Here is a 15226-nt window from a genome sequence, read left to right as displayed (position 1 = left end):
ATTTCCTCGCGTCGACAGAATAGCGCTGCACAGAGACCTCGTTTGCGTAAATCAGTGTCCTCGAAACGGTCTGGCGAAGAACCGCGATAAAGTGCCTCGGTTTTCTAAATCAAATAAAAGGAGGCGTCAGATTCGTCGCTTGTAAAGATCGTAAGTTTGCGTTTCATTATTTATACGTACGTTTAAAGAGTTTCAGTGTAATTTCATTCGATTATTAGAATATTGAAAATGATTTAATAGTGGAAACGAAAAATCCACATATTTCTTATATTTTCAAATTTTCTTTTCAAATTTAGTAATTTAGAATTTAGAATTAATTGCATTTTTTTAATTATTTATTTTTCATCTTCGCTAATCATATTCCTTTATAGATCAATCAGCAAATAACTGCAGACTATTATACGATTGCAAAACAGACATCATTTCGATAATTCTTTTACACAATATTTATTATTGGAAGAAATCAATTCAAGTCGCTATTCTTTTCTATTTTTCTTAATCGAGGAATTATATCTAATAATTTTTCACTTTTACCATGTAAGTAAAGTTCCATCAAGAAATACTTTAAATTGAACAAAGAAAAATAAAAACGACACAAAAAGTTAATAAAGATATAGTTTCCGTGGTTGTTTCGCAATGATAGATAAAATATTTAAACATGGGATAATTCTTAGTACCATATCCAAAAGTCAATTTACATTCGATTGTTCAATTTCCATTTCATCTTTAAAGTTCACATATTTAGATACATAGATCGCATATTAAATGTAACATAGATCTTTCTTTTAAAAAGAAACATTGTATCTTGAGCATTCGACGCATAACTTGACACGCACTGCTTCTGGATCATTCTCACGACAATCACGACCCCCCGAATTTGACGCTCGCCGATGGGAACGTAGAGATGCCGTGCCGTCTTCGTGGATGTTCTTACCTAGACACAATGCATACCGATCAAGAAATCCACGTGTATGTCACGTATTTCTGCGGCGCGAGTGACAAAGCCTCTCCGTGCCGCGTGCTGATGTATAATACGCGAACTTCGAATTTCCATTCTCATTCGCATTCACGAGGCGTGAGGCTTCTCTGAAAAATATCCGTTCGCGGCCTGTCTGAGCACTGAAAACCTGTCGAAAGCGCGGAGTATCAGTATCTCCTTTACCGGACCATCGATCCGTGAAAAACACGGGGTGAACGACACGTCGAACGGGTTATCGACGGACCCCCCGCGCGCCGGACTCTCGTTCCCCGTTATTTCAACCCATCACGTCAGGGAAAACCCGTCGCGTTTTACGGGCCAGTTCCGATTGTCCAACAAAGACACCGAACGAACTTTGTTTAATGTCTGTCCAACTTTTGACATCTTTAAGATTGTTAAACTTTATAATCGAGAGGATTTTTTAGTATTAAAAATACCACTTCTATGTTTTGCGATCTAAAGATTGTTGGATTTTATCGTTATTGAATTTTGTTGTTGTTAAAGGTTACTGAATTTTAAGATCGGAGTATCGAAATAGTGGGATGGATATGGTTTTATATATTTTATATGTTTGATTCTTTGAAAAAAGTGGTTTGGATAGGAGGATTTATACTATATATATTTATCAGAGAATTTATATGGCAGTATAAACAATTATATTATATGGTATTATAAACAATTTAGAATATACAATTTTATAATACAATATAACTTGCATAGAATTAGTATTTTATTCAATATATAATATGTTGGTGAATATGTCATTTCTTTTTGAGAATTTGTATTAAAGTAATGCATGAGATTTTATTCAGTTTATTTCAAATATGTATATGAATGAGTCTAGTTTTTTTTGGAACACCCAGAAAATAAATTTAGAAATCAACTATTTCATGAAATATATAAAAAAGTAAAAAAAGGACGAAATTATTATTGAAAATTCCAATTAAAAATTTTAACTCATCTTAACTAGCGGAAAATTAAATATAAACTATCCTAATTACAGAACTCACTATGCACACATAAGCAGAAAATCTATTGAGTTTAGTTCCGAAATCAATAACCGCGTTGAAGTATCGTCAGAAACTGCCACATGAACTTCATTTAATATTTATTAAATGATGTACACTATAAAAACAATTTTAAATAAATCAAATTGAGTTGTGTCCTGAATAAAATTCAGCTTTTATTTACTGTACAGCTTCCAATTTGTAAATTCATCCTGTATACTTTTCTCGATATTTTCTCTGATAACAAATTTTCTACGTATGCTCTATCACTTACGCAGCACCCTTGTATACTCGCATTGATCGCAACATGCATAATAATACGACGCAATTACAATTTGGTGGAGGATTACATTATACATCATGTTATTCCCAATACTCATGTAAATAATCCGTACCTACGAATAAATCACAGTTCCCTTGCCAAGAAATACGCTATCTGTAAAATAAATTAACCGCGATTCGATTACCTTTGTATTAAATTTCATTTCAGTATTACTCGCGAAATCGAATCTGATAATCATATGTAAATACTGATTGCAGCATATAATGTTTTAAATAAAATATAAATATTTATAAAATTTTATAAATACTTTATAAATATTTTTAATAAAATATTATGTTATAAAAAAATGTGCGCTGTATTTAAATTTTCTTGATATTATTTCTATCGGATTTGTGTAAAAATTCAGCTAGATTGTCGGCTTCTTGTAAATAACCATACGAGGAATGGTCGATATAACTTATTGGCACTTACTTGTGCATTGTCTTCTTTCACTTCTTTTTATTTCTTCTGGACCAACCTCCTCTATTCATATATTTCTCGCGTATACACAGTGGACACACGAACGAACAAGTTTAAATCGGTCGGTATAGGAGCGAAAGACTCGCCCCTAACACCTACGGTTATGCAAGGGATGATTATGTTCGACAACAATGTGGCTGATGTTACTACCAGCAGTACGATGTCACCGATTAATTGCACCACGGTAGTCTACGCCTTTCCGGAAGAGGATCGTGTCGTTGTCGGATATATCAATGAATGGATCAATGCCTATTCGTTTATATCGAGTAAGTATCGAGGTACACTTTGTACCCTTTTTCTCGTTCGATCTGTCGGTAAGTCTACTTTATCGGTTCCACTCATTGGATTTTGTTTCCCCACTCTACTTTATTGACGATTGAAAGATACTGTGTAGGAAGATGTCGATAAAGGGAGAATTCGTTCTTATCAGATGTTGGAAAAATGGTTAATTATCGGGATATTACTTGCGATCGATAATTTACTATATCTGAATTAGGTAATAATTCTCTATACTGACTATTGATAATATTACTTCCTTTTCTACCGTATGGTATATGTTAAACAATGTTAAGAAGGTATTATTTTTATGGTATTTCAAATAAGAGATTTAATAATAATGAAGATTGAAAATTATAGAAATGGTTGTATGCCTAGATAATGAACTTTTTAGTGTATTTATTTGCATCACGTAGAAAAGCGAAGGATAGTTGAAGACCATAGTAGAAAAACACAGTAGTGCATTTCATTGCTCGAAACAGCGATTCATTTATGAGATTTGCAGTCTAAAGGATTGCGCATTTGTGTTTGGCATTGCATTTAGAACAATAGATAGAATTTTTAGCAAATTTGCATGCGACTTGAACCTTCCCGAACCTCCTATAATTTATTTCAATTTTAGTTAAATACTTAAATTGTGTCATTATTATATTTTACTCGATTCGTTTTATACAGAAAATCAAGAAAAGTTCTACCTGTACATCATAGTGTCAGTCACAGCCGGTATTTTAATTTTCCTGGGCTTGGTAATTGGACGACTTCTTGTCAGTCGTCACCGTGCGAAGAGAGATGCGAAATTCCATGCAAATAATGAAGCGCTCCCAAATGGATTCACCGATGACATTTCGGAGATCGATGCGGATATTGATCTTACCACGCCGGTGCCAGTCCCAATGCAAGACACAAGGTTCGTAACCCATTTAATAACTTTTTCAAACAAGCCAATCTATTCGTTCAATATAATGTTCTTTATATGTCAAAGATTTTTATCAATTATGGAAATCCTGGAATTCTGATATTCAAATTGTAGGGTTAACGAATTGTTTTATATATATATATACTATACATATTATATATAATTGATATATCCTTATCAAAATTTCAATATAATTAATATTTTCAAAAATTAAATAAACATCATATAAATCAACCACTACACTTAGATAAAACTAAATAAAAAAGCGAAATTTCTAAATTAACTAAATTCTTTCTAGGATTCCAGAGACTCAGCTAGCCGAGAGGCTCCACGGCGATCGTTACTACGCGGAAACCAGGATACCAATGTCGCCCACCACGATGCATCCAGCGCCAGGACACTACCCTGGCAACACAGGCGTCAGAGTAGATCTAGGTAACCATATGGTGGGCACAGATAGCCTCCATACGATTCTACGTCCAGAAAATCCACGGAGCATGAGCACGAAAAGCTATTACTACGGCTGACAGGAGGAAGGGGGTGTCCCGCGCGAGGGACGGCCCCCGTCCTTGAGCCCGGTACCAGAAGTGAGCACGCGGAAGTACTGCTTTTAATCGAGAGACCGATTTTCTATGGAACAGCGAACGAAGCCGCTGTAAAAAGCAGGCGTTCCATACTAACGAACGCTAACTCGTCGTCGATTGGAATCGTTGTTTCTTCGAGCGAAAATCAAGGAGGCCTTCGTCTTGGTACCGGAAACGAGCACGTGGTGGTGACTCTCTTTTCGTATATATCATCATTTCTTTCTTCTCCAATATGGAACCTTCAAAAAAAACCGGGAAATTTGATGAAAAATTCGATTTCCACGAGAGAAAAATCAGAAGAGAATAGAATCGTACCACAGTTTCCTTGAAGATTATTTCAATTGGTGTTTTCAAGGAATATTCGTGGTTTGTACGTTTTTAATACCGGAATTGACGGTATTTGATCCATGTAGATCAACCTCATGAAACAGATGGAAATTTAGTTGGATGCTGAGCGTTGGAAGTGAACAAACTTATTATCTTTCGTCGTGGAATCGTTCTACGCGTGCCGCTGCTCGACACCGGAAGGGAACGAGAGTTCGGCCAACGAGGTGGGAACTTTAACGAGAGCGTTGTAAATACGACGTCGGTGTATTGAGAGTTTCACCTATTTCTATGAAAATTCTAATGAGAAGCTCTGTTAGAAATAAAAATTCATTTGAGTGAAGATTCCTTCAGACACCGATCGAGGACAAGGATATTAAAAAAAGAAAACCCTTATTGTTTGTTGAAGATGATGTTATTGAAAATAATACTGTTTTTATAAGAAACTGCGATTATAAAAGGCTGGATTATCGATTAGGAGGTATAAATAAATACGTTGAATGTAAATGACGGAAATAGAACGTTTTTACACCGGTAGCATCCGTTTTTGCGATCGATACTGGAAGTAAACACCTGCAATGTCGTCGTGTAAGATGATTATGATTGTAAGTAGATTTTGATATCTGAATTGGGTAAAAAGAATTGTGAGAAGTGGGGGAAAAGGAAGAAAGTAACATTCGATACTGGAAAAAGATTTATTCTGGTCCATAGTTTAGAACTCAACCCAGACAGCACAGAGACGCTTTATGGATGTTTTAAAGAAATCTAATGTCATTTTCAAATATCTCAAAGATATTTTTCATCGCCTTAAAGAAGAGATTATCATCTTACATCAAACTTTTCAAGATACTGACATATTTACTTATTTTATCTTAGTGAGAAGAATAATTATATTAATAATACTTATATTACAATAATAGCTATTTGTAAGACATCTTTAGTTTTCTACATGAGAAAGCTCGATAATGAAAGACAAAATAAATTTATATAAATTGCAATTATAATTTAACGGGACAAGGAATTTTTTATTATTTCTACTATTTTTAAAGTCAATAATTAGAATTCTATATCATACAAATTTTCTACGTGAATTATTCTCATTAGTAGATCAAGATTGAAATATTTTAGTAAGAATTTCATGAAAATGAAAAAGGAGTATCACTGCCTATTGAACAGTAATAACAATAACAATAAATCTGCAAAAAAGGCGGATCAATATCCTATGTGTACGTACAATAATTTGTCATTCAAGAATCAAGTTTTTCTAACGAAAATCACGCACACACTTCTTTAAAAGAAAAAACAATACATATCTGCGCCATCTGTGTACAGCAATAAACAATCGCAACTTTTTCCATTCGAAAAATCATTTCTCCTTGTCGAAAGATCGAGAAGACTGTCTGAAAAAAAATATATCACTGCCTAGTCGATGAGAAAATGAAATACGGGTCCTTTCTTGTTAACCAGATTTTCTTAGATTTTTCTCAAACCGAACTATGCTACCGACGTTGTCACACTTAAAGATAATTCATGTGATAGGAACAAATGTTGATAGCGTAGCGGTCTTGATAATAATTTTTCTAGTATGAACTTGTAGCATATTTCTCTTGTTAGAAAGAAAGAATAAAAGAATAGAAAATTATGTGTAGCTCAAAATATAAATTTATATGTTAGTATTTTCTTACGAATTCGTCTATAAATTTTATGAATAATTGGAAGTTGCTTCAAAGCTAACATGAACTTTACAAATATAGCTTATGAATTTTTACTATGAACACATTATTATGTTTTAGCAGATTATATTTAGAAATAACTTCAAAATTATAATTCTTTCCAAACATTAATGAAAATGTTATAATTAAATATTTGAGCGACGCATAACATCATCATCATCTACAATGAAGACATTTACATTATTAGTCGGTAGTATTGTTTAGATTTCTTTCGATTAAAGCTCAGTGCACCGGAACGAACAGTCAGTAATCAGAGGATCAATATTACAATCGATGGACGAACGAACACAACACGATCGAACGACACGAATCGACGATCGATCGATCTTCCTAGAATAACATCAATCTCTAATTAGCATCGTAAGAAAAATAAAAAATGAACCAAAAAAGTAAATGAAAAAAGGGAAGGCAAAGAAAACAAGAACCATGTGGATCAAACGCTTAATTTCTATCTAAATTGATTGAAATCGGGATTCACTATGATCGATGGTTAACCGCGTATTTCTAAGAAAACAGGAAATCGATCGATCTCAATGAAGTTACAGCGGTTTTGTATCTCGAATACACGCAACAAAAAAAAAGAAAAAAAAAAAAAAAGAAAACAAAACGCACCGCGAAACGACTTTTATAGAGAAACGATCTGTATGTATATCACGCTGTAAATAGAAACAATGTAATTTACGGTAATTGTTAAGAAATTCAAGCAAAGAGAGAGGGAAAGAAGGAATGTGTGTTGTATGTAAGAGAATATTGTACCTAGATCGAAAGTGTAATGTAATCGGAGGTTTCGTAGTCAACAACTTACTCTCTGTGCCATTGTATCGATTTTATGAGGGAACGAAAGCTTTTAGTTGTTTTTTTTAATTAATCGATAATAGGTCCTTCAACTGGAATTTTGTATAGTTAGAAGGAATTAATTTTATTAAGTGAGGATTCACAGTGCCATTCGTTCTCGCATATGATATTAGGTTCTTTTTATTTAGATGTAAACCGACGTTTATTTTAAGATGATAGTATAAGTAATAAGTATTCATTTGTACATTAATTCTTACGCTGTATGTTTGCACACTCATCGGGGCGCTATCGCAAATAACGAGGATACAGTATATTTAATATTTAAGAATTATAAGGTTAACATTCTAGTAATTGAATAGCTCATTGAAGTTGCGTAACAAGAATAGCATGAGAAACAGAAATTTCTTATATACTTGTATACTTGTATATTTATATTTTTGTATACTTGTATTTAAGAAGAAAAATGTAGATTATATAAAATCACATTTTACTCCGAAAAAAGTGATTTTAAGTTCTCACATTGGTTTCTTTATTTCTTACATTCATGTTAGGTTTTTAACGTCTTAAAATTATATATAAACTTTTATGCTTTAGTATTCTGTATAGTTGCATACATTTTGAAATATTTTTTCCGATTAAAATTCATATTAAATTTCGTTAACTTTCTTTTATTCGACCAAAACATTCGTATTAAAGGTACAAGAGATGAAAATGAAGCATGATACTCATTGACAATAACGGAATTAAAATAAACACATTTTGATCTCAGAGTTCAATACGCCAATTTCAATTCAAGCTTTATTTCTATCGTCGAAACATATTTTGAAAAAGATGATTCTCTCACGCGACTAAGCGGCCGACTATAACAATGTACTCCATAACAATAATGGAACAGTTCACACAACTTTTCGTCCCACAAACGATTATACAACTGGTTGAATCCAACAATAGACCATGCAATAAAGAATAATCAAATATCTGCACCAAGCAATTAATTCTACAAAATGGCTTACTTTTGCTGGTTATAAACTACCATAACATACCAAAAAATGGAAGCTTAGAAAATAATTATTTATTAAATACATGGTATAATAAGAAAGAAATATAGACTCTATGAAACAATGATCAAATTTCTGTCATTTTTCATTCTTAACTGTTAAAATCCGAGATCGTTTGAGTTATTTTGAAATGTGATACTTTTGAAAAGCATGTGTGTTAAGTGCCTACACGATATCAATGAGCTAGTCAATTATTAATTCGAAAGGCGTGCGAATAAATCCGCGTTGTTTCCTTGATTAGATCGCGCGGTGGAGATATAATCCGCCATGGCCGTGTTTTTAATTGATCTGGCTTAATTAAGCCACTCGTGCGGGATTGTGGCGAGTCGCACTGGTTTCCAGGAAAATTCCAATTGTCGGAAGAACACTGGTTCTCCACCCTTTTATTCTCACTTCTCAAATATTTCGCGTTTCTACACGTTCTTTCTTCCATCGCTCGATCCTCCCATATTTTTCAACTTGACACGATTTTTCACTTTCTTAAAAATATGTATTCTATTCTGATTCATCGTCATGAAAGTTCATTAAGTCGATTAGACACTGGTACAGATGGATTAACAAAAATTTTATTACGTATTTAATTAATATCTATGTCTCTTTTTAATCAAATTTTGATTAATTTAGAAAATTGTATTAATGTAATAGAAGTTTGTGTATATTGTTTTATGAATTTGGTTCAGATTGGAGAAACGTTTGAGAACCTCTTTTGTCAGGATCTCTTAAAATTTCATATATTAGCAAGATTCTTTTCCAGAGAAAACTGTGTCTTTTAATATTATATTCTGTGGAGGAGATACGATTTTACATAGTCAAATTTAAAGTGTACTATTATTCCATGTTTTATTATTTCACTGGATATTGGATTTAAAATGTTTATTTGTAAATCAAACGATTTCCTTTTTATTCGCATAACTCGCCTTTTATAATTTGATGCGTATTATTATGTATGTAAATGAATTTGATTCTTTCTTGTTTTGTTATTAACAATCATTCTGATGATCGAGTTTCACGCGCACAGGAGGATAAATTTCAAGTAATTTGGGTTCAAAATGTCCCATTGGTATTGGCTCAACGGAATGAAAGGTATGAAACAGAATATAGATACTCAATGAAATGTTATGATGTATCGATGTGCAGAGTATGAAAGGAGTAATATTGTAGATTCACGTCACGCACTCGATATTCAATAAACATTCTGATTTTATAGATAATTCTTGTGTAACGTACACGATGCAGTAGTAGTGTATATTGATATCGATTTTCTTTCTATTTATTTATGCAAATACTAATTTTTCGAGTACTTCATGAACTACTTAATGTTTTTACGTTTTAATCTTTTTTTAAAATATATAACATTACCAAAGAGATTAACTTTATTTCTATTTTGCTTAAAATACTTACATATACTACTTTTTAAAGATATTTGTCCTAATAATAGAATAATTTAAAATTGATTATAATTACTTTTTAGGTGGTTTTTAGGTGAATAATATTGTTATAAATTACCAAGAAGCACCAACACGAGAGATGGTATCGCTTTATATTTTATTTGAAAGTATGATTACTGTTTCTATTAATATATTAAACGTTGCGCAGGTTATTATTTATTTCATGTACCATTACATCCAACTCAGAAAGCGTGCAAAACCATACCAAAGACAAGTTGTTAGTGCATCGATCGATAGATGTGTGATTATAGGGCTCAGAAATAAAGACACGAATTAATTTCATTTTCATTTCAAAGAAATCAGTCTCCTAATTCAAGAATTACACGATATATAGCATGTATGTCTGTATTTGTTTGAGAGTTTATCTTCAATAAAGTAGATCCTTAATACTCAATGTAATAATAGGTTTTAAGAACATTTAATTTACAATTTTTCACTTTTCTCTGTAATTTTACTAAATTAACTATTATATGTAAGATTGAGTAAATTTCGCCAAGATCCACAACTCCAAATAAACTACAAAATGTATCTTAAATAGCAAGACCGCGCTGATTGAAAAAATTACAAAGTCATTTTAGAATATTTCAATAACACAATTTTTTAAAATAAGGAAACGTCGCTACAAAACAAGAAACGTCGTTCCTTTCCGAAATGTTTCTTTTCTATTTCGTGATCTTTCTTCCTGTGCGATTCAAATTACTTTATTGTCGAGGCGACTTGTTCGAAGCGGAGTGCCTGATATCACTTCGCGAGGAGCACTTCCAAGAGGATTACGTGCTCGTCACTGACTTTGTGGATAAAATGCAAATTCCTGCTAAACGGATCTTTCAAGGAAGTTAGGAGAACACACGTGCTCCGTGTAATGCATAAATGGAATGGAACGCAACGTGATTTGCCGTGACAGCTGGAAACGGCATTCCGTGATGAGGAATATGCGATGGAAAGGTTCATGATGCTGTTGAAATTGGGGAGAACTCGGATATGATGAATCACGAGATTTTAAATTTTGAGATAGATAATATGGCGGTATTAGTTTCGAGAAAATGTGCATCGTATTTCGGTTAATTTCCGAAAATCTGGATCCTGAAATTACTAGATTCATACAATCGTCTTTCATACTATGGTTTGAAGAATGGTAACACAACTATTAATTCCTATGATAATATATCGACAAAATGACTGTATAAGGAAAGCTTCGCATTATTTTATTTCTATAAATATATTATTATATACTAAAATTCATAAAATCACCAACCACAAAATTACACTAGAAAAATTCTAAAAACTTGTGTATATATGCAGAAATTTGTTACAGTTTAAATGTTTGATTATATAAGGAAATTTCCATAATTCTTTTTAGACAAATTCGAAAGATTCGTAAAATAATTTATCTGAAATTGTAGCTTGTTATTTCGAGAACGTGACGTGACGTTCACTCTGTTTTCGTATAAATCTCGCGCCATACATTGATAACATAGAACGATTAAAAACTGGAAGCGAGGGGGGGGGGGAAAGTTTGACAGCAGTCGAGCAAGTTTTAGTATTTATGGAAGGAGTTAGGGATGTAGCTCGTTTCGACGGAAACTTTTGAACGTTCCAGGGTGGTAGGATATATTTATTGTTTCGATTGTTCGATCGGTTCGATCGATCGCTCCACGATTAAACGTTGCGGAATAAAAACAGCATGAATTCCAAAGGCAGAGAAGGTTTCTGTATTTGTACTATTCGCAGGAAATGTCATACATGTCAAAATTGAAAAAAAGAATACAATTTGTTGTAAAATCTTGCATGTAAACTACAGTGTGGGTTTAATATTTGTGATTGTTATTTAAAACGATAATTGTCATCAACTGTCATCAATAACTATTTTTTATGTCGTATCATGAATAATGCACGCAAAATACGGAGTAACTGCTCATTTTCAACAGATCGATAAATGGATCTAACCGACCAGATCTCATTGAAATTTGTTTGAGTGACACGTACCCATTAGAAGGACTTGCTTCTTGCGAAATTTACCGAGTATTTTGTATGAAAAGTGACGAAAAATGAACTTTACGATGGAATGTGTGAGAAGACGAAAGAGAGGAATAAGAGAGAAATGGGTGTAAGAGTGTAACGAAAATCGACGAGTTTTTATTGTAAGTATCTCTTGTTCGTAAGCACCTTGTAAATATCGCTGTACCATAAATAACCGTGTACCCTACGAGTTCGACTCCTCCCCGATATCGAATCGAAAAAGAAATCAAAGCGAGACAAGAGGGTTAGTATCGAAAGAATGTCGTTGTTCAAGACTATATTAGGAGAAAAGACAGAGAAAAGATGTATGAAAAAATGTGTGAATTTTCGCTCGAAAGACTGAACAACCAACGTTAGCAGTGGGAGAAAAGAAAAGACGAAAGTTTATCGAATCGAGTAATGAAATTGTATTTACGAAACATTATCGAATGATTATTAATTATATACAGATGAACGATGAGAGCTGAAAAAGAGGGGTGTTTACAGGGATTTTAAATGTAGAGTTTCTATCTAATATGGTCTATCGACAATCGACATCGCGGGGGAAGTACGAAACAATATATCGTTCTGTTAACGTTTTGGGGCGAATTTGGAATCTCGAACGTACGACTAATGTTTCCAATTTGTGTAACTAACCCTTAAATGATTTACAATTATAATAAATGAATTACGAAAGGATTTCTTATGTGTTATAGTTCTTATGTGTGCCTCCTATGATTTCTCTTTGTTCGACCGTTCGCGGTGAGACGAGATCGCGGAGGAGGCACGTCAACGGGAGCCGTAAATTCCCGTTACGATTATCTAATCGACGCCACGAATTGATCGATCTCCTATTTCGGTTAGGATAATAGGGGTGGTTGAATTAGTATAATACTGGATTAACAGGTTTTAATATAGACTTTATTCCAACAACTTGTCTCGCGAAGAATATAAATGTTCGGAGAGACTCGCGTGGTAAGTTACGATGTCGAATTGTAGTGTCGTTTACGATAAGGTTAGAAGTGTTTGGACTCGAGTAGTTACCAGCAAGACCACGATGTTAATCATAGTAGGAGTAATTTGCAACAAAAGTTAAACATCTGAAAATTATCTCAATAAACGCCAACTCCCTAATTTCAAACCGAAAAAGATACAGCATGCTAACCCTAATTAAGAAAGAAACCCCCGACATAGTACTTATCTCAGAAACAAAACTGAACTATAGACACAAAGTGCACTACAAAAACTACTCTATAATAAGACACGACAGACCAAACGCTACCCAAGGAGGGGGAACGGCAATCCTCATAAAAAACCCCCTGAAGTTCAAAATAATCCAAAACGACAAAATAACAAACTTCAAAATCCTAGAGACGACGATCATAAAAATAAAAATAAACAATAAGGAAAACTTGTTTATCACCGCAGCCTACGCAGCCTACGGAAACCAGAAACAATTTAACGACGAATTCGACAATCTCTTCCAACTTTTACAGTTCGACAAACAGGAAAACTACTACATAATAGCCGGTGACCTTAATGCCAAACATACCAGCTGGAAAAATGAACTAAACAACACGAGAGGAAACTCCGTCAGAAACTGGCTAGACAATAAAAGCATTCTCTACAAAACAAACCTCTACAGCTCCGAGCTACCCTCTTACCCAAAAGGACGCTCCTACCTAGACATATGCCTAGCAGACGCCCGAATAAAATTCCAAAACTTACGACCAAATAACACTCTCAAAACCATAGACTACGACAGCGACCATAACGCCATAGTATTTCAGATAAGCAAGAACACATCTGACTACCTAACACTCGAAACACAGACCGAAACACCCAGGTACAACTACAAAAAGACAGACTGGAAAAAGTTCCAAAACCTACTCGAACAGAACTGCGACCTAAAAATCCATAACAATGTCAACCTAACAGACAGACAAATCGACTCGTTCATAGACGAAATAGAAAAACATATACAAATCGCCCTACAAGAATCCGTACCGACGTTAAAACAAAAAGACTCCTGAGAGCCATATGTAAACTATAAAATAAAAAAACTACAACGAGATAAAGGCTACATACTATCTAAATTAAACAACCTAAGACACAACTACTCTTACGACAAAAGAGAAGACATAGAATTCCTAAAGTACTTGCTACACGAAATAAAATCACAACTAAAACAAGAATTCGCAAATTCTAGAAATCAATACTGGACAAACAAAATAAAAAATATCTCCAAAAAAGACTCTGCTATCATGTTCCCGCATATAAATCAAATTTTCAGACCAAAGGAACAAAACTCCATCCCGCCCCTCAAACTGCCACCAGAAAAAGCCTCCCTCATTCAAGAAGCAGGCATCGAGATACACAACATCAACAAAGACACAGAGGGCAACTTCATAATATCAAAAACAACGGAAAAACTAGACATTATCGGCACCCACTTTGCCAAAACTCACACACGAAACGAACACATGGGCCGAGAACAATTAAACAGAATTATCATCGCCGAAACAAACAAACTCAAAAATAAAATAGAACAAGACATAGCGCTAAACAAAACAGTCTGCACATTCTCTAACGAAAACACATCGGACAACCCCAAATAGCCTGACCCAGAAATAAACTACTTTACAAACTTCAATCAACTAAGTACAATCTTCCCCACGCTAAACAACAAAAAATCCGCCGGCTTCGATGGCATCCCAAACATCTCGCTCAAACGCTTACCAAACAAAATAAAATGGTATTACACAGTACTGTTTAATAACGCACTAAACAACACGTACTTCCCCAAAAAATGGAAAAAAACCAAACTCATAGCCATTACAAAAAAAAAAATAAAGACGGCTCATCACCTGCAAACCTATGACCCATAAGCCTCCTCCCCGACATAAGCAAAGTATACGAAATGATCATAAACAACCCCCTAGCAGCCTTCTGCTCAAAAAATAAGGTAATCCCGGAAAATCAATTCGGCTTCCGCCACAAACACTCCACAATCCACAAACTTACGTCGGATATCTGCTGGGCACTTAACGCAAATCAACGAGTAGCCGCCTGCCTAATAGACCTCGAAAAAGCCTTCGACACAGTCTGGATCCCAGGGCTCATTTATAAAATGATTAAAAATAACTTCCCTGAATACCTAATTAAAATAGTCTGGGACATGATAACAAACAAAACTTTTATAATGACCGACGGCTCGTACACATCAAACAAAGAATTCTCCATAGAGAACGGCCTGCAACAAGGAACAGTAAATTCCCCGCTACTCTTCAGCATCTACAATAACGA

General features: G+C 34.0%; 1 protein-coding gene across 6 annotated transcripts in view; it reads left to right on the top strand.

Moving 5' to 3' along the window:
* LOC126919395 (protein eva-1) overlaps positions 1 to 12619 on the top strand; it is a 322945-nt gene extending 310326 nt beyond the window's left edge. For 5 of the 6 annotated variants that reach the window (XM_050728591.1, XM_050728593.1, XM_050728589.1 and 2 more), the window contains 3 exons: positions 2821 to 3054; positions 3740 to 3971; positions 4279 to 12619. In XM_050728591.1, coding sequence (XP_050584548.1) covers positions 2821 to 3054; positions 3740 to 3971; positions 4279 to 4507 — 695 coding nt within the window. In that variant the 3' untranslated portion in view covers positions 4508 to 12619. The remainder of the gene's footprint in view (positions 1 to 2820; positions 3055 to 3739; positions 3972 to 4278) is intronic. The other variant, XM_050728595.1, reaches the window with a different exon arrangement.
* The last annotated feature ends 2607 nt before the right edge of the window (positions 12620 to 15226 follow it).

This window comes from Bombus affinis, chromosome 8, assembly GCF_024516045.1.
Source record: "Bombus affinis isolate iyBomAffi1 chromosome 8, iyBomAffi1.2, whole genome shotgun sequence".
Taxonomy (NCBI): domain Eukaryota; kingdom Metazoa; phylum Arthropoda; class Insecta; order Hymenoptera; family Apidae; genus Bombus; species Bombus affinis.
The sequence above is the reverse complement of the archived record's forward strand: the minus strand, read 5'-3'. Positions and strand labels throughout refer to the sequence as shown.